Source organism: Phascolarctos cinereus, unplaced genomic scaffold, assembly GCF_003287225.1.
Source record: "Phascolarctos cinereus isolate Bilbo 61053 unplaced genomic scaffold, phaCin_HiC Scaffold_4;HRSCAF=312, whole genome shotgun sequence".
In the NCBI taxonomy this organism is placed as follows: Eukaryota; Metazoa; Chordata; class Mammalia; order Diprotodontia; family Phascolarctidae; genus Phascolarctos; species Phascolarctos cinereus.
Genome location: NW_027555847.1, coordinates 617,562,986 through 617,587,897, shown reverse-complemented (window position 1 = coordinate 617,587,897; position 24,912 = coordinate 617,562,986). Strand labels below are relative to the sequence as shown.

General features: G+C 38.6%; 1 protein-coding gene across 2 annotated transcripts in view; it reads right to left on the bottom strand.

Annotated features, from left to right (window-relative positions):
• Positions 1 to 10,825: 10,825 nt before the first annotated feature.
• The window catches only part of COLEC10 (collectin subfamily member 10), a 53,392-nt gene continuing 39,305 nt past the window's right edge, over positions 10,826 to 24,912 (bottom strand). For both annotated transcript variants that reach the window (XM_020975541.2, XM_020975543.2), the window contains 3 exons: positions 19,226 to 19,279; positions 16,009 to 16,104; positions 10,826 to 12,029 (listed from right to left, as the gene is read on the bottom strand). In XM_020975541.2, the coding sequence (XP_020831200.1) occupies positions 11,641 to 12,029; positions 16,009 to 16,104; positions 19,226 to 19,279 (539 nt within the window). In that variant the 3' untranslated portion in view covers positions 10,826 to 11,640. The remainder of the gene's footprint in view (positions 12,030 to 16,008; positions 16,105 to 19,225; positions 19,280 to 24,912) is intronic.

Sequence of the window (24,912 nt, the reverse complement as noted above, 5' to 3'; positions counted from 1 at the left end):
TATTTGCTAGGTATGCAAATAGGAAAGCAAAGACAATTTCTGGCCTCAAGGAACTTATATCTTAATAAACTTTAATTTCAATTAATGAATCTAGGAGTGTTGGCCAGTGAGGAATAATTTGTATTAGAAATATGCAAGGATGGTAAGTGGAGTAGAAGAATAGCCAGCATGACCTTTGTAGTGACTGTTACAGTATTGTTTTGATTCTGGTTCTAGAACTGGAAATGGGAGGTGGGAAGAACATGTAGTTGCTAGGCTCCTGGCAAGATGATGGTTGGAGTGTAAAGTGAAGCATAACTGGGGTCCATTTTGGTAGAGTGAATTACATGAGGCACTCACCAATCAGGAAGGAGGTGGAGGGTTGGACTCTGTGCTTTAAAGGGTCAAGTACTCTTGGACATGACCTCATGTCTGAAGAAGGGCAGTAGAACTGTAGCAATATTATTTCCAGGGCCATGAATGAGTCCATTCAAAAGAACAGCTAACTGAAATATTTGCTCTGTAACAAAAAAAAAAATACTTGGGTCCTCCATGTCTATGATTTCAGGCAGGCATTTGCCATCTGCCATTGTCTCTGAGAGGCCTTGAAATGAAAGGACCTATGTAGTGACTCTACCAAAACAAAAGCAGGATGGAAAATATCTTATTTGATGTCATATTATCAAGGCCTCTTGAAAATCACTATTTTCTGCATGTAATCCAACAAACATTTATTTCAATTCAATAAGCACTTATAAAGCACCTGCTTTGTACAAGGCTCTTATGTTGGGTGCCAAGGATTCAAAGATAAAATGAAAAATAACTTCTACCCTCAAGGAGCTTATATTTTACAACATAGAAACAGCTAAGTATAAACATGGTTCTTAGAGGTGGGAGAGAGTAAAGATAGATGGGGGTGGTACAAGAAAGGTGTCTTGTGGAAATTAGCATATAATTCCATGATTCTTGAAGTGAGATAGGGATTCTAGTAGCTAGAGATGAAACGAGTAATTTCAGCAGTTTTTACAAATGCACAGAGGTTAGAAATAGAGCATTAAATTGGGAAAATAACAACTAGGCTAGTTTGGATGGAACACAAGTTGTATAAAGAGAAGCAATGTGTAAAAAAAAAGTCTTGACTATTTTTATTTCTTGGTGTAATCAAGGAAAGAGCTGCTGCAAGCCTCAGGTGGGGAGGAGGAGTCTTTGGCCCACTCTATCCACCTGGGACCACATGTTAGGGCTGTTTTTCTATTTCTGTTGTGTTTCTTCTTTCTTACTCTGAATTGAAGGAGTATTGGAGGTGGCTATGACCTTGTCAGCTTTTTAGGTTGCAAAAGTAATTTCCAAGGGGTCTAGTAACCGGAGTCCAAACCAGTGTTTGCTGGAATCCTAGCCCCAGGTGTGCCCATGGCCCTGAGATGTCTACTTGACTCAGAAGATGAATAGATTTTTGTGTATAACAAATAAGGAGCAATCCTATCTATCATTTGGATGGAATTTGGTGGGGTATTTTCTTTGTAGTAATGACTTTAAATAGGCTACACTTTCTCCAAGGACTGAATTGTCCAGAGTGTCTCTGGAATTGGGGAGAAATGCTTTATAACTTGTATTGTTGCTTTAGCTTTTCAGCAAATATACCTCTGTAACACCTAAACAAAGCAAAGCAAACAAAGAAATAAAAAGTCCTGGAAAAATGGACTAGAGCCAGATTATGGAGAATTTTAAACACTAAGCTGAATTTATATTTTATCCTAGAGAAAAGCAGGTGCCACTAAAGGTACTTGAACGAGGGCGGAATGTCATGAGAACTGTTGAGTTCAGCTGGTGATTTTGACTTCTGTGTGGAGAATGGATTAGAGAAGGGAAAGACTGGGTAGAATCCAACTAGAAGATTGTTGCAATAGTACGGACAAGAGGTGATAAAGGTTTGAACTAGAGTGGTGTGGATCTGAATTAAGGAACCATTCCAGTATTCTGAAGAGGCTTTCTGGGGAGCAGTGTTTTATCCTCAAAATAATGTGATATGGTAGAAAGACTAGTAATTCTGAGGAAAGAGGATCTGGGTTCAAAGCCTCTGCCTATCACATGCTAACATGAGACCAGTTTCATTGCAAATTATCTTCTACTCTTCAGTCTCTTGCCCCCTTTTCCTATTGCTGCTTACACATCTTTCTAAGGCCAATTCCTATAATACTCCCACCATCTGCTTAACAGCTGAAAGATGTTACCAAACTGTGATAATTGGGTCTACTTCAAATTTATGTTTTCTAATCTCAACTGTGTACTCCCTGCAGCAAGACAATCTTTTTTTATTCCTCCCTAATTGATACCCTACTCACTACTGTGGCTTTTTGCAAAGCTCCTCTTTCATCCTCATACCTCCGACACGCTGTACCCTCTCAGCTGAGGACCTCACCTCAGAGTTCATGAAAAAATTGAGGCCATTCTTGGAAAGCTCACATCCACCTGCCATCCTGTCACACTAGCTCTTCCTTTACTCCAACCTCTGTTAAAGAGGTAGCTTATTTCCTTTCCAAGGCCTACCCTCGTATATGTACTATTGATCCCATACCCTCTGGTTTTCTCCAGCAGACTGTCTTTACTACAACCCTACCCATTGTGATAATTTTCAACCTTCCCTGTGTACTGGTTTCTTTACGGCTACCTAACAATATGTCTAAGTCTGCATAGTTCTTTAAAAAGTTATGAGATGCTACCATCCCTGATAGTTATCAGCTTATATCTCTCCTCCCCTTCTCAATTAAATCCCTTGAAAAAAGCCTTCTACAATTGGTACCTCCATTTCTTCTCTTCTCATTGTCTTCTAAACTGAAATCTGCTTTCTGACCTCATCAATACACTGTAACTATTCTCTCCAATGAGTCTTATAATTCTTTAATTCCCAGAGCTAATCACCTGGTTTCAGTCCTCATTCTCTTGCAACATTTTATGTTATTTAGCTATATTCTTCTCTGGGGTACTCACTCCTCCCTAGATTTTATAACGCCACTCTTTTGGTTCTTCTACTTGTCTGACTGGTTCTTTCCAGACTTCTTTTCTGGGTCTTCATCCATGCCCGTTCTACTAGTCAGTGTCCACCAAGGGTCTATCCTGATCCTTCTTCTCCTTTTCCTCTGTATACTATGACTTGATGATCTTTCCCATGGATTCAATTATTCTCTCTGTACTGACGACTTCTGCCTGAGTCTCTTCTCTGAGCTCAGTTCCACATCTCCCACTGCCCATCAGACATTTCAAGTTGGATATCCTCCAACTAACTAAAATTCAATAAGACCAAAACAAAGCTTTTCTTTTTCTCTCAACCCATCCCTCATTTGAACTTCGCTATTGCTATCAAGGTGGCAACTAAGTGGTGCAATGGATGGAGCACAGGGCCTGGAGTCAGAAGATCCTAGTTTAAATCTAGCCTCAGAGACTTAGTAGCTATGTGACCCTGGGCAAGTCACTTAACCTCTGTTTGCCTCGGTTACTCATCTGTAAAATAGAGACATACTGGAGAAGGAAATGGCAAACCCTGCCACTATCAGTGCCAAGAAAACCCCATGGACAAAATCCACTCCCCACTCTCTCTCACCCTGTGTAATTGATCCATTTCCAAATCTTGTTTTTTCCAACTCCATAAGATCTCTTATATGTCACTTTTTTTCCTCTCATAAAACTGTCTTCCTGGTTTAGACCCTATCACTCCCATGTCAACAACTGCAATAACCCCAAGGTTCTCTCCTCTCCAATCCATTCACCTTTGGCAGCCAAAGTGATTTTTGCTAAAGTTCATCTGACCATGTGATCTCCCTCACCTGCACCCAATAATCTCCAGTGGCCTTGTTTACCCTTAGTATCAAATGTAAAGTCCTCTCTTTGGCATTTTAAAATCTTCACCAACTGCCCTCTTCCTACTATTCCACCCCCCTTCTATTTAATTTACTCCCCTGCTCAAGCTCTATGATCCAGACATGATGACTGAGTCCCGTTTCTCACAAGTGAAACTCTATTTCTCATCTCTGTGCCTTTGCAATGGCTACATATTTCTGGGTCACTCTTTATCCTCACCTCTAACTTCTGGAATCCCTGCCTTTTTTCAGCTCAAATTCCACCTTTTCTAGGAAGTCTTCCCCAGTCTGTCCACCCTCCCCCAGCTGCTCTTACTTTCTCCTCTGGGATTACCTTTTATCTCCTTTGTATTTGTCCTGGATATACTCATGTAAGTATGTGCTGTCTCCCTTATTAGAATGTAAATTCCTTTATAGCTACTGAAGCTCAGGAAAGAGACTCAGGCTGCACATGTAGATCTGGGAATCATTTGCATAGCAATGATAATTGAAAGATTACCATGGTAAGAGATCATCAAGAGGGCGGGGACCATTTTCATATTTTCTTTGTCCCCTTAGCAATTAGCACAGTGTCTGGGACATAGTAAACAATGAATAAATGATTGATTGATCTTAGGCATTACCTAAATTTTCTGAGCCTCAGTTTCCATATCAGCAATGGGAAGGTTGGGGTAGAAATGGCCTCCATGGTTCCTTCAAGCTCTAAATCTCTGATTACTCATTTTTCAATGTAGAGATAATAATCAGAAGTAACTATCTGTGTACATTTACTGTGTGCCAGGTAATAAAGCCTTTTTACAGGAAAGATGCTTTATTCATGCTTTAGAGCAGGAATCAGCAAAGTACAGCCTATGAGTCAGGTCTGTCCCATTGCCTGTTTTTATATGGCCTGAGAGCTAAGAATAGTTTTACATTAAAATAAGGCTTTATTTAAAAGTGTAAACAAACAAAAAAAAGGTTGCAAGTGGGGTAGTTTGTCCACCTCTATAGTCTTCAATTCATTATCACTATTGATTCTTTTTTCCTTTTTAAAAACTTCTGTGCTTTTTGCCAGTTAGCCCTAGGCTAACATGATCAGTCATGCCATTCTGGTGGATGATCCTGATTTTGCTTAATGTCCTGAAAATTCCTTTATTACTCCTTTGAGCATTTTTCAAATCCTGAGTCACCCTTCATAGAGTTTTGCCATCATTTCCCCAACTTGATGACTCTGGCAAAATGAACCCTTGACCAAAGCATGGGTTTAGCTTGTGCCAGGGGTTTTTGCTATTTCATTTACCTCTTTGACCATGAGGCTCATGCCTTTTCATTTCTCACCTGGCTGTATTGGAACTTCTCTGACTCCACTAATCTCCAGGAAGCTCATTATTGGGATAACCTTATCATCCTATAAGATTGGCCTTGGTATCAAACCTCTTGACTACCCTCTGCCTCAGGCCATAAACTCCAAATCTCCATTTGAAGAGCCATGTCAACTCAGAAATCTACTCCTCTCTAGTCTGTTGCCATTACCTTGAGAATTCTTTGGCTGCCTTCTCCACCTCCACCATTGGGTACATTCCCCACCCTCCTTTCAGCTTTTTTTTTTTAAAATGTTTTGTCTTCCCCCATTAGATGGTAAACTCCTTAAGGACAGGGGCTGCCTTTTTTTTTTTTTTAGTTTGTATGCTCTGGTATTTAGCACAGTGCCTGACACACAGCAAGTGCTTTAATAAATGTTTATTGACTATTGACTGTGCCTGTGCACCAAAGTATGATGACATCCAGCAAAAACATCTCATGAATTACTTCGGATGTTTTGTCTGGATGAGCTGTCCCAAATTCTATCAGTGTTCACTATAAATCTGTCTGAACAAGCAATACCTTCCAAGTACCAAGGAGTGTACTCCCTTTCTAGAATCACAGATCATCTGAACTAGAAGAGATGTGAAAAGAAATGGAATAAAAAATTCCTATTTTATAGATGGGAAGACTGAGGCACAGGTAGGTGATTTTTTTTTCAAGGTTACATGGCTAATCAATAATGAAACTTGGGCTTGAACCAAGATCTCCAGATTGGATTGTCCACCACTTTTTACGTTGTTGGAATGCCTCATTATGGTCCTATGTTGTTATGAAATAGAATTGTTAACTGAATGCTATTATGTCTGTGATTCTTCTATTTTCCTCCTATATATTTTTTGTTATTGCTGATGCCTTGTATTTTGATATCACAATCATTCATGAATATACCCTCACCCTTTCCAGTAATCCTTCCCCTGTAAAAAAGAAAAAAGCAGTAAAGCAAACTGTCATGGCAATCACATCTCACAACATATGTAGCATTCTGTACCAGTGTACCCCCAGCTCTCCAGTGAATGGAAGACATATACTTTTCTTCATTTCTTCTCTAGGACTAGGATTATTCATTATTATTATACAACATTGTTTCATTTTATTTTTCTTTTTGTTTACATTGTTGAGGTTGTTGCATATATTGTTTTCTTGGTTCTACATACTTTACTCTGCATCAGGTCTCACAAGTTTCCCTATGTTTCTTTGAATTCATCATATTTGTTATACTTACAGTGGCAGTAACATTCTGTTGCATTCATATCTTATAATTTATTTAGCTATCCCCTAAATGATGCGTGTTCCCAAAGTGCTGCTGAGAATATATGTTGGAATATACAGAATCTTTCTTTTGACCTTGACTTCCTTGGAGTGTATGTCTAAAAGTACTACATATGGGTTGAAGGGTTTGGACATTTTAGTCACTTTTCTTTTGCATTCTAAATTATTTTCCTGAATAGTGGGACCAGTTCACAGCTGCCACCAACAATGTATTGGTTTGCTTATATCCATGCTATGCCACCACATGGGTCCCCTTCTTATATCCTCCCCTTTTCCAGTTCCAACTGTGAGAACAGTAATGAAAGCAGTACTATTATTTCTGGAAGGGACATGCCAGCATTCAGTCATTTGTCCTATGACTCCAATCACCCTTCTATCTGACTTACTTTTCCAAAGCACTCTGGCCACAATGTAAGGTCCTTAAAGGCAGGGACTATTCTGATTGCTTTTATTTGTATTCCCAATACTTAGCAGAAGAGTTGGCACATAGTAAGCACTTAATAATTTTAGTCATTCATTCATTGTTCCCATAGACTTTTTACCAATGACTAGCCATTTTTTGGTAATCTTTGCGCATTTGCTTAGTGTGAGATGAAATCTCAGAATTGTTTTAATTTTAATTTCTCTGTCTTATTAATATTCAAAATAATCTTTCATAAGAATGTTAATAGTTTACAAGTCTACTTTAAGAACTCTTCACAGCCTTTGACCAGTTCACTATTGGGGAAATGGCTCTTGGTTTCACATAGGGATAGGGTCTAGAACTACCATTTCGTTAGTACAGGTGATTCCCAGGTAAGGGAAATTCCTCCACTAATGCAGGTTGATACTTTCTCTGCATTTTATTGTCTTAGAAAGCTGCCTAGAGAGAGATTAAGTAACTTGCCCAGAATCATTTATCTGGGGTGCTCCAGATGTGTGCCTTGAAACCCCATCTTCTTTACTTTGAAACTAGCTTTATGCATTTTCCCATGCTGCTTCTTAGATTTGTGTTAATTCTTTCTATGTGTCAAATTCCAGGATACTTCTGGAAACTGCCACAGCTGCTCATGATTCAATCTCCTGAGGCCTCTGGGTTTGCTGGGGCCTGAGCAGGACCTGATCTGTGCCTGTGTGGCCCACACTGAACTGTGCACCTCTACCAGCCTGGCACAACAGACCTTTCCTATCAACCATCCACGTTGTCTTGGGCTGGAAATTTGTTTCACTCTTTTTGTGGGTTCTGCTGCTCTAGAATTTGTTTAGAGTCATTTTTACAAGTATTTGGATAGGTTTGGGGGACAGCTCAAGCAAGTCACCACTTTTATTCTACCATCTTGGCTCCTCCACCCAGGATACTTCTAACAATGAAGATGGGATAGAATTGACCACAGGCAGAAAAAGAAATAGCAGGTAGAATTTGCAGAGGACAATTTCAGCTTAACAGAAAAAAATTCAATGGATTGTCTTAGGAAGTAGTGGGTTCCTTCTCATTGGAGAATTTCAAGTGGAGTCCGAATACTTACTTTTAATTAATGTCAAAGAGGAGATTCTTGGTTAGTTAGGGGCCAGATTTATTAGCTTTTGAAGCTTTCAATCCTAAGATTTTGTGACTGATTCTGCAAGTATCTATCATGTGGTACTCCTCCATGCTATATGAGGATTGGTTGAAGAAACTGGGGATATTCTGACTGGAGGGAAGAAAACATAAGAAGCACATGAAAACTGTCTTCAAATGTTTGAAGTGATAATGTGAAAAAGGGATTTGTCTGGTTCTTATCAGCATGCAAAACTAGAAACAATAGGTAGAAATTGTACAGAAGAGGCAGATTTTGTTCAATGTAATGAAAAACTTTCTTACATTAGAAGTTTACAAAAGAGGAATGCATTCTGTCTTAGGAGGCGGTAGGTTAGCCATCACTGGAGGTGTTCAAATGGACATTGGATGACCTTTTTTTAGATAAGCTACAGGTTGGGCCAGATGACTTCTGAAGTCCCATTTACCTCCAATTCTGATTGGTTGATGTCTACACAAAAGGGAGTAATCAGGAAGCCTGTTGAGCGCACTGTGACCTAGGGGATGTACCCATGTAACTTTTAGTACCTCTGTCCACTTACTCAGTTTATCTACTTGCTGACCTGATTACTATCCTTTTTTTTTTTTTTGGCAAGGCAATTGAAGTTAAGTGACTTGCCCAGGGTCACACAGCTAGTAAGTGTCAAGTATCTGAGGCTGAATTTGAACTCAGGTCATCCTGACTCCAGGACCAGTACTTTATCCATTGTGCCACCTAGCTGCCCCCTGATTACTTTCCTTATTTTTGTGCCTAGTTTATCTGGAATCTGACGTCCGGCTTTTCTCCTATTTTTCAGCTGCTCCACTGGTAACCTGGAACTCAGCCCCTCCTTCCTCTTAGACATGGCTTCCTCCAGTGCTGTCCATCTGCTGCAAATCCACTCAACTGACCCCTCAGCTCCCTGAAACCAAGATTGTAAGCTTCCTGTTATTCCTCCTTGAGAATTCTACTATACGTATGTTTCAAGGGTGTATGTTTCTGAAAAGCTAAGTGCAATTCAGATCTTGTTAAGTTATAATGTAAATGCATCACAGGTTCTCATTCTTTAAAGGAATCTAATAGGGAATCATTTTGTGATTTGAAGGATATTTTCATAAAGGAAAAATGTGGATTTTTGAAATGATTTTGTAACTTGACTCTATAAAATTTGATTCTGTAAAAATCCGAAGTTGTAGGGAATGTTAGAGAGTTACAATAGACTGTAAAGACTATCTAATCCAGTCCCCTCAATTTACAAATGAGGAAACTTAAGGTTTAGATATTTAGACAGTTTGCCTACATCACATGGCCTAGTTAATGGAAGGGTAGGGACTTGGTCTCATCATCATCAGCTCATTTATCCAATCATATCTTATAACCAGTTGTCGTATTCTCAATTGCATTTAAGTGGTTTAAGCTTAGTATAGGGTATCTCCATTTACCCTAGCATTTTTTTTTCAGCTTGTATAAATGTACTAGATTTTACTGGCAGATTGTAAGGCTTTAGATATAGTTTTATTGCACTTTCTATGTCTGTGTTCCACATGAAAACTTTTTACTTGTTTGCTTTGTAGTTCAAAGCATAATTTCTGAGATTCAATAAATTCACATTCACACTTTCTCCAGACGTATCTCCGTGATGTAGCTCTAACTGGCTGGGCTGTATATCCAAACATAAGCATTATTCTATAGACAAAAGACCAAGAAATTTCTCTTTGTTATCAGTGGGGATTAGATTAAGAAAATAAAAGGGGGGTGTGTGGACATCATTTGCTATTCTTTAACTCTCAACTTTGGCAAGCCTCATTTTTCTTAGTAGAATATAAAACAATTGAGGGAATAGATTGTCTTTTACTCTTCATATACGGGGAGATACAAATCAGTTTTCTTCAGGAGAATGAAGGGATTAGAACTCAGTGACTTTGATGATCCCTTCCAGTTCTGGATCAATGAATTTCAGGAAGGAGAAAGTGATTTTCCAAAAGTATGGAGCCAACCATGTTATCTCTACCCCTTCTCAATAAACTCCAGTGGCTCCCTATCACTTTCAGGATCAAATATAAAGTCCTCTCTTTGGAGGATTTCAAAGCTCTTCATAACCTTTTCCTTCCCCCAAACTTTCCAGTCTTCACTCTCCCAGATACTCTGTGATCCAAAAATGACATCTCCTGACTATGGGCATTTTTAACTGACTGTTTCCCCCCTCTCACATGCATGGAATTTTCTTCTTCATTTCTGCCTCTTGGCTTTTCTGGTTTCCTTCAAGTGTCAGATAAATTCCCATCTTCTAAAGGAAGCCTTTTCTGATCACCCTTAATTCTAGTGCCTTCCTTTTATTGATTATTTCAGATTTGTCATGTATTTACTTTGTTTGTACATAGTCATTTGTCCATTGTCTCCCCCCCCCAAATTAGAAGGTGAGCTCTTCAAGAGCAGGGTCTGTCTTTCTTTGTACTCCCAGAACTTCACAGTTACTGGCACATAATAAGTATTTCAATAAAAGTTCAGTGATTGACTGACAGGTTGCCACAAGAATCAAGAAAGAATTTGTGGGGGCAGCTAGGTGGTACAGTGGTTAGAGCACTGGCCCTGAAGTCAGAAGGACCTGAGTTCAAATCCAGCCTCAGACACATAACACTCACTAGCTATATGACTCTGGGCAAGTCAATTAACCCCAATTGCAAAAGAAAGAAAGATGGAAGGAAGGAAGGAAGGAAGGAAGGAAGGAAGGAAGGAAGGAAGGAAGGAAGGAAGGAAGGAAGGAAGGAAGGAAGGAAGGAAGGAAGGAAGGAAAGAAGGAAGGAAGGAAGGAAGGAAGGAAGGAAGGAAGGAAGGAGGAAGAAGGAAGGATGAATTTGTGTAAGACATGGCACTTGAGTTTAGCTATGAAGGAAACTATGAATGTTCTGAGACAGAAATGAAGAGAGCATTCATTCCAGACCCAGCAGACAGAATGTGCAAAGCCACTGAGGAGATGGAGTGTGGTGTCAAGCTAGTTGCAATAAAGACTGCAGTGAAGAGCCAGTGAAGAGAAGTAATAGGAAACAAAAATGGAAAGGTAGGTGATAGCCAATTTGTAGGAGGACTTTTAATGGTGGACTGAGAATTTTGTACTTTGTCCTAGAGATAATAGGGACCTTTAAAGTAAAGTAGCAATATGATCATATCTGTGTTTGAGGGATATCAATTTGGCAGCTGTGTGGAGAATGGATTGGAGAGGGAAGAGTGAGAGCAGGGAGACCAATTAGGAAGCTATTGCAGCAGTCTGGGGGAGAGGTGATGAGGGTCTGAACTATAACAGAGCTAGTGTGAGTGAATGAATCCTTGGAAGTTCACTGGCCAGTTGCTCGATTTCCCATGAAGCTCCTCTAAGATTCTTGGTAGGATAGGAACAAAATAGAGAAATTTCAAAAACTAAAATTCTAACCTAAAACTGTATACACACAAGAACCTAAGCCCTCCCTAGATGCCTATGTTATCTGGTGAGGGTCTTAGTCAATAACAGCAAACTATTTTAAGCACTAAAAAGGAGAATGGTTATGAACATCCCAGGCTCCAACCTGACATTGCTTACAATGGTGGGGATCAAAACATATTGAGGAAAGAGGTTATAAAGAGTTTAGTCATAATCACAACCATAGGGAAGTGGCACCAGAAGGTCATTTCTTTTTCACAAATTCACAGACAAAGTACATGGTGAGGTGACACTGTGTGTCATTCCAGTGGCCAGAGCTCAGCATCTCCACGCAGTCCTCATGGCCATAGGGGTCACTTGGCTCACCCTCCTTCCAGTTGCTGTAGTTCTGTAGCGGAGTGTTGTCTGTGAACACGTACTGTCCTTCCCGCTCTAGGTCATTCACCCCGATGAACACCCTGAAGAAGCCGCTGTCTGACACATATTTAGCAATCACTTGATTGCATCTCTCATCCTTGGGCATGGCTAGCATTCCTCCACGGATTCGGCAGTGGGTCAGGGAATCCCTGTAGCTCTTCTCTTCTTGTACGATGTAATAGAATTTTTCCTCTGTTTCCTTAATCCCAGCTATGACTTTGAGGGGAAGAAAATACAAGCAGGCTTACTCGTATTGACAAGGAACAAAAACAAATAATATTCATGATAAAAATAAAATATTGATGGTAGAAGTTTTGCTCATCTCAGACTTTGCTAATTTGATTTAAGAAAACAAGGACAACCCTACTTTGTTTTCCCTTTCATGGACTCCTACTGAGCATTCTAGCTGCAAACCCTTCCATCTAGCCTTTCAGCTCTAAGCCCTCCCACCCAATATTCCAGCTGTGAGCTAGACTAAACAAAATGAATGAAACAATAGGGCGCAGTGAGGCACATAGCTGATCACCTGGGGTGTCCACTTCTGCACAGACACAAGAATACATCTGGATTTAGGCAAGCCATGAGCATGCACTATTCTCTTTCAACCCAGTCATTTTCTAACCTGCTTCTGTTAATGCTCTTGCTGCTGCTACTATACCCTCCAAAAAGACTTGAAGATATAAGCTAAGTATAAGCATAAAATCATGAAGAGAGCAATTTTTACAGAGCCAATCCATATCTGAAGTGGAAATGCAACAGACAAACAAAAATAATATCAAGTCATCTGTGAACTAAATGCTCTCAACTTCTGCTTCTCTTATCACCTTATTCAAAGTTTATGAAGAAGACAGCTACCAGGGAACATCCTGGACAAATCCCTATCTATATTATAAATTGAATTAATGCCATGGTCCTAATCATACCCCATTACACAAACCCATAGGATTATAGGATTCAGAACTGGAATAACCTATTGGTTATCAAATGACGTAATATGTACAAATTGCAAACTTTGAAGTTTTATACAAATGTTAGCTATTCTTCTGATCGTTTTCTGTCAGCGTAACAGCTAGGTAGTGCGGTGGATAGAGCAATGGGCTAGCAATCAGGAAGACTTATCTTCATGAATTCAAATCTGGCCTCAGAAACTTACTAGCTATGTCATCCTGGGCAAGTCACTTAATCCTATTTGCCTCAGTTTCCTCATCTATAAAGAGCTGGAGAAAGAAATGGCAAATCACTCCAGTATCTTTGCTAAGAAAATCCTGAAATGGGGTCGTGAAGGATCAGACACAACTGAAACTACTCAACAACAACATCAGTATAAAATTGGAAGCTTATAACAAATTTGTTATCCTGGCTTTCCCCCATCCCCATCATTTTGAACTGAATTCTCTGCAGTGTATAAATCCCTCCTCTTTTAAAAGTTAGGCATATAAAGGAAGCTCATTAATTCTTCCAATCCACTAGGGAACAATTACTGGGTTGTAGATCTAACAGTTCCTCTGTTAGTACCTACCTTGATATCAGGAGGTACTGTACTCTCAAGAACAATAGAAGCCATTGTTATGTCTTTTAATAAAGTACCTTGGAAGTTACAGTCAGGGGTGGGGAGAAGAAGGAAGGAGACAATAATTATCCCCATTTTATGAGAGGGTATAATAAGGCATAAAATATTTAAGGGACTTGCCAAAGGTCAGACAGCTAGTCCATGCTATAGTTAAACTCAAGGCCCAAATTTCATAATTCCTGGATCTCCAGCTCTCTGAACCCTTAAGAAGGCTTTTTCAGACCTTTGCACAGAACTATGATGTTCTGTGAAAGGTTTATTGGGGGTATTTCACAAGTGAAATTTCTCCTCAGGTACTTTTCTGGAACTATTGATGACTTTAAGTTTCTTAGAGAATATTATTTCCAAATCCACTTCCTTCCTATCTGAGCCATGTTTGAGCCAAATTAAAGCCATGTCTTCACCTTGCAGCACTGCATTCTGTTTCTGGGTACAATTGGGGGCTGTGCCAGAAACAAGCCAAAGATGACCTTCGTGTCTTAGAATCCTCAATTTCTTTCAAGATTCAGCTAAGGCACCACCTCCTAAAAGAAGCCTTCTCTGATCACTCAATTATTAGTGGTCTCTAAACTATTTTATATTTACTTGCATACATGTTATATCACCCAGTAGATAAAATTCCTTAAGACCCTCAAGAGTAAATAGGTTTTAGGTCTATATCCTAAAGAAATCACAAAAAAGGAGAAAGGATCTACATGTAAAAAATGTTTATAGCAGCTCTTTTATTGTGGTGGCAATGAATTGTAAATTGAGGAAATGCCCATCAATTGGGTAATGACTGAACAAGTTGTAGCATATGAATGTAATAGAATACTATTATACTATAAGAAATGACAAGGGGGATAGTTTCAGAAAAATCTGAAAAGACTTATAGAACTGATGCTGAGTGAAGTGAGCAGAACCAGGAGAACACTGTACACAGTAATAGTAACACTGTGTAACAATCAACTATGATAGACTTATCATAGTTGATGCAATGATGCAATGATTTCAAAAGACTCATGATGGAAAATGCTATCCACATCCAGAGAAAGAACTATGGAGTCTGAATGCACAATGAATCATACTATTTTCATTTTTTTTGTTTGTTTTCATGGTTTTCCTCTTTTATTCTGTTTCTTCAACACAATTGTACATGTATAACCTATATCAGATTCCTTGCCATCTTGTGGAGGGGGGATGGTGAAAAATTTGGAACTCAGAATCTTTTTAAAAATGAATGCTGAAAACTATTAAAAATAGTATTTACAAAAAAAATAGAATAGATAGTTTTTCATTTTTGTCTTCATATCCCCAGTGTCTTCCACATAGTAGGTGTTTTAATAAATGTTTGTTGAAGTGAATTCAGTACTCCAAGGATCCATTACCTTATTCACAGATTAGTGCTTTCATTGTTATAGATTATGACCCCCTTTCTACTTTGGTGTCTTTCTATGACCAAGACATTTTATCACCTGCTGGTGAAATTTCCAGTGATAAGCCTCCTCAAACTTACCTGCACTGATTCTTGGACAACAGACAGGGTCAATCAATTCACTTCAATTCAACAAATATTTATTAAGTGCCTATTATATACCAGGAACTGTGCTAAGCACTGAGGATACAAATATGAAGAAAGAAAGGCAAACCTTGCCCTCAAGAAGCTTATGATCTAATCAGGGAAGATGACACAAAAAAGGAAGCTGGAAAGGAATGAGGTAATAGATGAGGGGGCAGTCAAGTAGGCTTTCCACCAATCCATTTAACTTTTGGATAGCTCTAAATGCTAGGAAATTTTTCCTGGTATCAAGTCTGAATATACATTTTTTTTAATTAAAAATTTTTTAAACGGTTTGTTTTTTTCTAATTTATTTATTTTTTAAATTTTGTTTATTTATTTTTAGTCTTCAACATTCACTTTTATATGAATATACCTTTTTTGCAACTTCCATAAAGTAGACCATTCTGATATTTCATAATGGTATGGAAATAGCATTGCATCCTCTAAGGTCATTCCTTTGAACCACAATTCTGGCAGGTTTTTATCAAAATGGAAAAGGTTCAAGGATGGAACCAGAAAGGGACTGTCATCAGAAAAATAACCTGGTGAGGCTCAGAAGCTTAAAACCGAAACAACAGCCATCAATTGTTGAATTTATTTTGGATACAACAGTTCATGAACCATCTACCAATAGAAGGGCCATGATATATATGTCAATGAAGGGAATTCCCACATCACTGGTGAAATATTGGATCTTCTGAAATTGTGAAATAAGTCCCAATATTTCAATGATAATGGTTGCCATACCTACTACCCAAGAAGTCTTAATTGGGAACCATAGAAGAGTGTCCTTTGTGATGCAGGCTCACTTCATTTTGGGGGCATTAGTTTAGAAAGGGGACCATGTTCCAAAAAAAAATGCTGAGGCATACAGAATTTAAACTTTTACTACTGTCATAAAGGCAAAACCATGACATGGAGGAATTTTGAAGACCTCAGTATGGATACCTAAGCATTTCCTTAATTATGAAGTCATGGAGTTGAATGCATTCAAACCACTTCCAACTTTTACGGCCCAGTATAGCAAACAGGCAATAAAAGAATGGCATAGTTCAAATGTATTCAAAAATAAATAAAACACTCACCATTTTTGACAAACTTCATAGATGTCTTGAGCCGTGCAACACTAATATCTAGCTGTCCAACAACTTTACGATATCTTCCACAATCACAGACAGTACCTAAGTAATTTACAGAGAATCATGAATAAACTGGGAGGAGGAAAATGTATATATCCAGGCAGAATTGCTTTATATGAATATTATCTCATTTAAACTTCACAACAACCCTGATAGCTAGGTTCCATAGAAATTATTGCTCACATTTTAAAGCTGAGAAACTGGAGACTTATGTTTAATGACTTGCTCCTGGCCAAGTAGTTACCAGGCGATTCCACTTTCAACATTCTTTCTACTACTCCCTCTCTTAATCTCTTTTGTCTTCCATTACCTCTTAAGGCGGTCCATTTTATTTTTGGCCAACTCTAATTTTTAGAAGTTTTTCAGTACATTGAATGTAAATCCTCTTCCCTGCTTTTAGTTATGCCCTGTGTGGCCAAGAAGAACAAATCTAAACCCTTTTCCCATTTGTCAGCTTCCAAATAGCTGAAGAAAGATAACATGTTTCACCTAAGTTCTCTCTTCTTGGTTATAAATATCCCCAGTTTGTTTCTTTTCCCCCAAACAGTTTTTATATATGAGTCCTCTCACCATCTGGATTTGTTGCCTTCTAGATTTGGTTAAGTTTGTCAATGCTCTCTGTAAGAGGTGGTTTGGAGTGACTAGAGCAAAGAACACATGGACTCCTTTCATTCTGGACATCATATTTGTATCAATGTACTGAAAATCACATCAGCTTTTTGGCTGACGTCACATCGATGCCTTGGACTGAGTTACTGTAGCCACAGGAGCCTCCTATTTTAGTTCACTGTTGCCTAGCTATGTTTTCTTTACGTGTGCAGTTTATTTTCTTTTAACCTATGCATAGGTCTTTATGTTTATCCTGTCTATATGTAATTTTATAAGATTCAATCCAATAATTCATAAGAATGTTTTAGCCTGTTGAAAATTCTTTTATTTTTTAATTTTGACTCAGTCATCCAATGTATTGTAGAACATAGCACGTCAATATTGTCCAGGGGGCTTTCTTGGCAAAGATACTGGACTGGTTTGCCATTTTCTTCTCAATTGGATTAAGGCAAATAGACGTTAGATGACTTGCACAGGGTCACACAGCTTGTTAGTATCTGGAATCAAATTTGAACTCATGTCTTCCTAACTCCAGGCCTAGTACTCTATCCACTGAGCCACCTAGCTGCCTCCCTTTTGTATCATAGGGTGGCTTTATTCAGATTTTAATAAAATTGTGCCTTTTTAGCAGGTATTTACAGATCTTGAGAATGAGTAATTCTTAGGTGGAGTCAGATCAAATAGTCTGTGCCATTTATTTTTTCTCTCTCTCATTTCTCATGGGAGCCTGTAACCTTTGCTCCTAGGCACAGGGGAAAGTTTGTTTATCTTTCTTCTTAAAAAAATATTTACTTTGTCTTCATCAACAGTGTTAACCATAAGTATATGCTAGTCTGGGTGTTCTTTTTTTTTTATTGAGAATACAGTTAGGAAAAGGCACTTGATAAAAGAGAGGGATGTTACACTGAGGCATTTCACCATTAGAGCTGTCTCTGGCTGGAGGAGATGGAGGGGGCAGGTAGCTAAAGTGAAAACTAGAGGAATTGATACATATTTATGTTAAAACTTTTAGAGCAAAAAAAAAAAAGACTATACCTATCTTTGAATAACTCAGGTGTAGGATAATGGGGTCAAATTAGAGTAGTTGAACTTCTTCAAAAGAAGGAGTGGACAGGGAAAGAAATCTTCGTGGAATAAAAATATTTTATAGCTGTCAAGGATCTCAGAGTTCAACTTGTTCTCTGAGGTCCTTTTTGCTCTAGTTTCATGATCCTACGATTTTTCCATTCACCTCATGAAAAAAAAAATCCTTCATCTTGCCTTGTAGGAAACCAATGATTCTCAATGATTTGTCTTAATGACCCTGACACTCTTCCATACACCCCCAATTTTTCCTACCTCTACCTGTCCTATCATGACATACATATGTCCTGTCCTATTCCCTCACAACCCTGCTTTCTGTTAAGTAACAGGGGGTAGTAATATCAAACCAGGAAGAAACTATGACCCACAGATGTAAAATAATTTCTTTAAGGTCACATTCTGGGTTAATGGCAGAGCTGTGACTAGTGGTGGCTCATTCTGGGAGTCCATGATTCCCAGCCTAATGGCCTTTGCATTAACCATCTCAACTTGAGGGGATTTCAATGAGTACATTTGGCTATATGAAGAATTTTCAATTAGATGGCTTTTTACAAAATCTATTTGGGTTGGGAGAAGAGAGGCTAATGGATTAGAGGCAAAAACAAATGGCTAAAATGATCTTTCAGTTTCATTTATTAATGCTCCCCCCAGGTAGCCCAGATAATTAAATGTTGTCTTTAGTTTAGATAAAACTTTCCATTATTCTCCCGCGAGAAGGAAAAGGTGAAGTTACAATGAAGCAATCCAAATGCCTTTCCTTAAAAATATTGCCAGTGAAATTGTCCCCTCCCAATAGGAGAGCTTTGGAAAAAGTGGGTAAGTCCTGAAGGTGAGATAAGTAAAGGCTTGATTTCAGCAGGTTTCAATTCATATTTGCAAAAAAGCTGGCAGAGCTCAAAGCCAGGAAGACCTGGGTTCAAATCCCACCTCCGTCAAATAAAGGCTGTGTGAACTGGGCAAGTCACTTAATGAAGCCAACCTGCAATAGTAAAAGCCATTTCTTCAAATGGAAGCCTCTATTCCAATGAAATCACAGGTATAGTCCCTATCCCTTAGAAGTCTGGCAGGTCTTTGGATGAAAGTGCTTGAGGAATGTAAGGCATACCAGCAAAGTACTGCTGTAATACTTTGGCACTGCCCCCTACCCCAATATCTTTATCCAAATAACCAAGTCTGCTTCCCTGGTGTGTCTGGGATAGCTTATCTGACAGTTTACTTTACGGGTGTGGATTGCACGGCCTTATTTCATCAGTGCCTGGAAAATCACCTAATAGCCTAAGGGGAAAGTTCTCATTTTGCCCACTGGCTTATTAAAACTTGGTGACCCATCCTGAGGAAAGTGTTGCTATTAGGGGAATGCTGATTTTTATTTTTATTTTTTTAAAATTATATTTCTTTATGAATAATTGGTGTCAACCTGAGGGGATCTGGAAAGATGGTGACAATGAAAAGAAAGTGAAATATAACATACCTGCTCTGCCCTTCCCCCCTGAGGCACCAGGCAAGCCTTTCTGCCCTTTGTCACCTGCATGAAAATGAAACAAAATCCAAAACTGAGTGAACAAAGTAGTCAGTAATTATTGCAAGACAGCCAATGAAGAAAAGGAAAGGACACATTTAAGAAGCCAGCTAATTTCTTGGCTCTGTATTCTCGTATCAATCCTGCACTGGGGTGTGTCCACGTGTGACCAGTCAAGCATTTAGCTTTTATTTGTTCTGCACATAAAGTGTAAGGAGGATGCAGAAGGGACTGCTTGGCCATTTTGTAGTTTTACTGCTCACTGCTTACTCAGGGTAGCGTGAACTCTTACAGAGTCTGTTAAGGTTAAAAAAGGGACCAACATTTTCTCAGTGATGATGTATGAGTGAGCGGTGGTTCAGAATTCCACCTGCCTCATGGCACCAATGAATTAATTAAATCCCGAGTTTTACTAGGTGTGGCCTTGCCTTTGAGAACTACAAAGACACATTCTGGGATTTTATGTCATATCCTAAGCCAGTACAAATAGCCTGGCAAAAAGAGATGTCCTTAGCTCTTGAGAATTTCCTTTATTTCTACTATCTGTAAATGGGGAAGGGTTATTGAGGAGCTAGTATGTATGAAAGGCAGCTGCTGTGCAATGGAAAGACAGTAGAGCTTAAAACCAGGAACACCAGGGGTTCAAGTTCCATACCTGAAACATTCTGACTTTGTGCCTCTAAGCAAGAAGGCACCTCTCTAAGTTATAGGGAAAGAACCACACTGCACTGGTAGAGGGAAATGTTTTCATATGAAAGTTCTCTGGATCAATGAAATCACAGGTCCAGTCCCTATCTCAATATGAATTTAAATGTCTAAAAAAGCTTAGTAACAATAAAGAGCTATGCAGATGCAAGTGATTAAATGCAAGCTGTCACTAATGAATGAAAGGCAAAAATGTTGGACATACTGTCAAAGAGCTCAATTGACACTACTGTTTTTTTCCTTCTAATTTGTTATTTATTTTTAACATTTAAAATTTTTTTGAGTTCCAAATGCTCTTTCTCCCTCCGCACCCTCTCCCACCCATTGAGAAGGCAAGCAATATGATGTTAATTACACATGTAAAATCATGTAAAACATATTTCTATATTATCCATATCATGTCACAACAAAGCAAGAAAAATAAAGTGAAAAAATATACTTCAATTTGCACTCAGAGTGCTTCAGTTCTCCCTCTGGCAGTGGATGGGTTCTTTTCATTATGAGCCCTTCAGAATTATCTTGAATTACTATATTTATCAGAGTAGCTAAGTTTTTCCACAGTTAATCACCATTAGAATATTGTTATTACTATGTACAATGATCTCCTGGTTCTCCTTACTTCATTCTGCATCAGTTCATATAGGACTTCCCAGGTTCCCTCTTGTCATTTCTTGTAGCACAATCATATTCTATCACAATCATATACCACAACTTATATTCATCCATTCCCCAATTGATGGGCATCCCCTCAATTTCCAGTTCTTTGCCACCATCAACACTACTGTTTTAAAATTTTACCTTTTGTTTTAAAATCACATTAATTTCCTGAAAATAATCCTCATTCAGTGACTTTACTCATAAAAAAAGACTAAAAAATTTTCTTTTTTAAAACAGTATAGCAATATTAACCACACATTAACTGTATCTGACAATGTCATCTATATACATGTATATATGTGTACACACACACACACACACACATACATACACACACACACACACACACACACACACACACATATATATATATATAGTATACATATATGTACAATATACATCTATAGTCCCTAGACTCTGCAATGAAGGTAGGGAAGTATTGTCACTAACTTTAATACTACTACAGATGACAGGAACTTTGAAGTTCCATGTTCAAAGTCAGGGTTGAACAGAACCTAACTTTTTAATTTTGCTCAAGTCCTCACTTCTTTATGTGAAATTTCAATTTATGGATTACATATGCAGTAAGTATTTATGGATTGCCTGCCTAGCACTGTGCTAGATGCCATGGAGGGTGCAAAACAAACAGAGGAGGCTTTGACCTTAAGGCTTTCGTACTCTGATTTAGGAAACACCAATACACCTGGAAGACAAGATGAATCAGAATGCATGTCATATGACAAAATGAGTTGGATACACAATAAGTGTAATAATAGGAGTGGAGAGAAGGAAAAGTATTTGAACAAATGGTTCATGGGGGAAGAGGGACTTGGAAGGTTGCATCTTAAACTCAAATGGGACTTTTTTCTGAGGCCCTGTAAGTGTTTGGATTATGGTCCTAGAATCCCTAATTTTTCTGACCTTTTCCTTTTGTGATTGATAGGCAAATTAAAGCAAAGCTGAGATTAAGAGCAATGTGTGAAATCACCTACTGAGTTTGGTATTAAATTCAGTATCAATTCTCTATCTTCAAAAACCCAAGCTTAGGTTCTATGGCCTCCACTTTTTTCACATATTCCTTGAAAAAAAAAAAGAGTATTATCCCTAATTTACCTAAAAAAAAATAGAATGAGAGAGATTATGTGACTTTGAGGACACTCACAATAACAAGTGATACTTCTCTTTAGAGTTTACAAAAGACTTTTACTTAGGTTACCTTATGTGGGCTCCTCAATAAGCTTTGAGATAAAGTGCTACATATGTTATTCTCCCCACTTTGCAGATGAGAAAACTGATATTAATTCACAGAGGGTAAATGATTCACACAGGTAGTAATTTCAGAGGCAGGATTTGAACCTAGGAGTTCTTGACTTAGAGGCAGCTGTTGGTGCTGTGGCTAGAGTCAGAAAGATCTATGAGTTCAAATTTAGTCTCAGATACTCAGTTGTATGAGCATGGGCAAGTCATTTAACTTGTATTTGCTTCAGTTTCCTCAACTGAAAAATGGGGTTAATAATAGCTTCTACCTCACAGAGTTGTTGTGAAAATCAGATGAGAAAATATTTGTAAGAAGCACTTGGCATAGTGCCTGGCACATAGTATACATTACATAAATGTTTATTCCCTTCCCTCTCTCACTCCCTTTCCCCTCTTGACCTCCAGGTCATACAACTCTCTCTAAATCTAGCTTTCCTATGCCATACTGGATCCTGAAGGTCTATGAGAGAGAGACTGGGAAAAAGAGAGAAGAGAGTGACAGCATATTTGGTAAAAAAAAAAAAAAAGCAAAAAACAAAAAAAAACCACATTATTTACAATAAATGACAGCATTTACTTTACTGTGCTACTGTGCCTGTTTGTAATAAATCACATCCCCAACCTATTCTTAAAATGAAATATTAATGTCCAGAAAGCTACCTTTCCATGGGAAGTGGAAATATTAAGGTCATCCCTGAAAGGTGAGATTAATTTGAGTTAATGAAAAATTTAGGAGGGCCATGGAGAAAATGATGGTAATAAATTTCAAAGAACAGATTAAAAATGGAGTTAGTATAGGGAGGGCTAGAATAGCGTTCCTCATCCTTTTGCATTCCAGCACATACCCATAAATTTCAGTGGCATGTCTTAAAGGGATGAGTCCTATTGCCCATTGATGAAAACTGATGCTGGATAGGGCTGGCACAGAGGGAAGGACCATAGACCTGTGAAAAGCCTATGTGTAACTATGATGATTAAGAATACAGAGTATAAAGGAATATAAACCCCAAAGTAATAGTTTATTTGCTGGCAGGGAAAGATTGGGAATTCTTGGGTTATCCTGTGTTTCAGGAGAATAGAGAGAAAATACTCCAGAACCACAGAATCTGAGATCTTGGATGGACCTCAGTAGTTGTCAAGTGCAACCCATACCTGGGAAGAAATCTCCATTCTGACATACCTGACCAGTGGACATCTAGACGCTGCTCAAAGACTTCCAATGTAGAGGAGCCCACCAACATGGCTGAGTGAGAGGAGCCCTGGCTCTAGAGTTAGAGGAACTCAGTTCAAATCCCCTTTCTGACACTTAGCTTCTTAGATGACCTTGGGCAATCTACAGCCTCCCTAGACCTCAATTTTCTCAGCTCCAAAGTAAGAAGGTTGGGCTAGGTGGCCTCTGAGGCACCTTCAGCACTAGGTGTATGATCCTGTCACCTCTTGTACAATCTGTTCCATTTTTGAACAATTCCAATTTACATCAAGCCTTAATTCACCTCTTTGTAGCTTCTACTCATCTTTCCTGGTTCTACCCTCTGGGGCCAGGTTGAACAACTCCTTCCTCATGAGAACCCTTCACATACTTGTTGGCAGCTATCATGTCTTTCTTCTTCAGGCTATAAATGCCCAGTCCCTTCATTCCATCCTTATATGACATAGATTCAAGGTTGGATAAGTAGATCTGGGATTCATCATCAGCACAGAGATGATAGGTTAGTCCATAGAAAGTGGTGAGATCAAAAGTGAAATAGTATATATAGAGAAGAGGACTTGGATGAAGATCCAGTAGGCTGAGAGGAAGTGCTTGGATAGGTATGAGAACCAGGATACAGTATTGTCATGGAGACCTATGGAGAAGATAGTATCAGAGAGAAAAAGGGTGACTGACAGTGTCAAAGGCTACAAAAATTTCAAGAAGAATGAGGAATGAGAAAAGATCACTAAATTTGGCAATTAAGAGAACATTAATAAATTTGGAGAAAAGTTTCTATCGAATGATGAAGTTTGAAGCCAGATTGAAAGGAAATGAAGTGGAGACATTGATTGTAAATGGCCTTCTCAAACCATAAAAGAGGAGAAAGGGATGGGACAATAACTACTGAGGATGGATAGATCAAGTGGGAGTTTTTTAAGGATGGAGGAGACAAAGGCATGTTTGCAGGTAGTCAGGAAGTAGCCAGTAGACAGGGAGAGAGAGCGAATGACAGAGGAGGCAATCTGTAGGAAAAGATAGGTTGAAATGGGATCATCTGTACATATAGATGTTTCTCCCCTTCCCCTGCTCTAGAAAGGCCACCCTTTCATGTAAGATAGGGGTGAAGAAGGAGGCACCAGCAGAAAGCATCTGAGTGATGTGCAGTGAGGAGGAGAATGGCCCCATTTTTTCAGTGAATATGAAGCAAGGGTCTCAGCTGAGAGTATGAGAGGAGGAGGAGAAGTATAGGAGGAGGTTTGAGGAAGGATGGAAAGGTTTGGAAGAGCTGATGTGGTGAGTAGTATAGTCAGGAATGCAAATATAAACAATTTCCTTTTGATGAAGAGTTTACCACTGAGTGAAAGGATATGAAGGGAAGAGCATGGTGTAGACAAAGAACTTCAGATTTGGTGTTGGAAGTCTGTGGTTCTAGTCCCAGCTCTGACATTTAACTGATATATGCCTTTGGCCAAATCTCATCTTCTCTCTAGACTTCAATATCTTTAACTACAAAATGAAAGGGTTGGATTAAATAAGCTCTAAAATTCTTTCCACTTTTAAATCTTATAATCCTACATGCAAGTAAATAATTATAATTCATGTTCAAAAGTGACAAAAGAGATGAGAGATTAACAAGAGTATAGTTACTTCTAGTTGGGATGATAGCATCCCATTCCCCTGATATATAGACTCTTGTGTCTTTGTTCCTGCAATCTTGACCAGGATAAATCCTAAATTTTCAGAGATCATGTAACATGCTTCACATATATATATAATATATATATATATATATATATATATATATATATATATATACACACACATATAC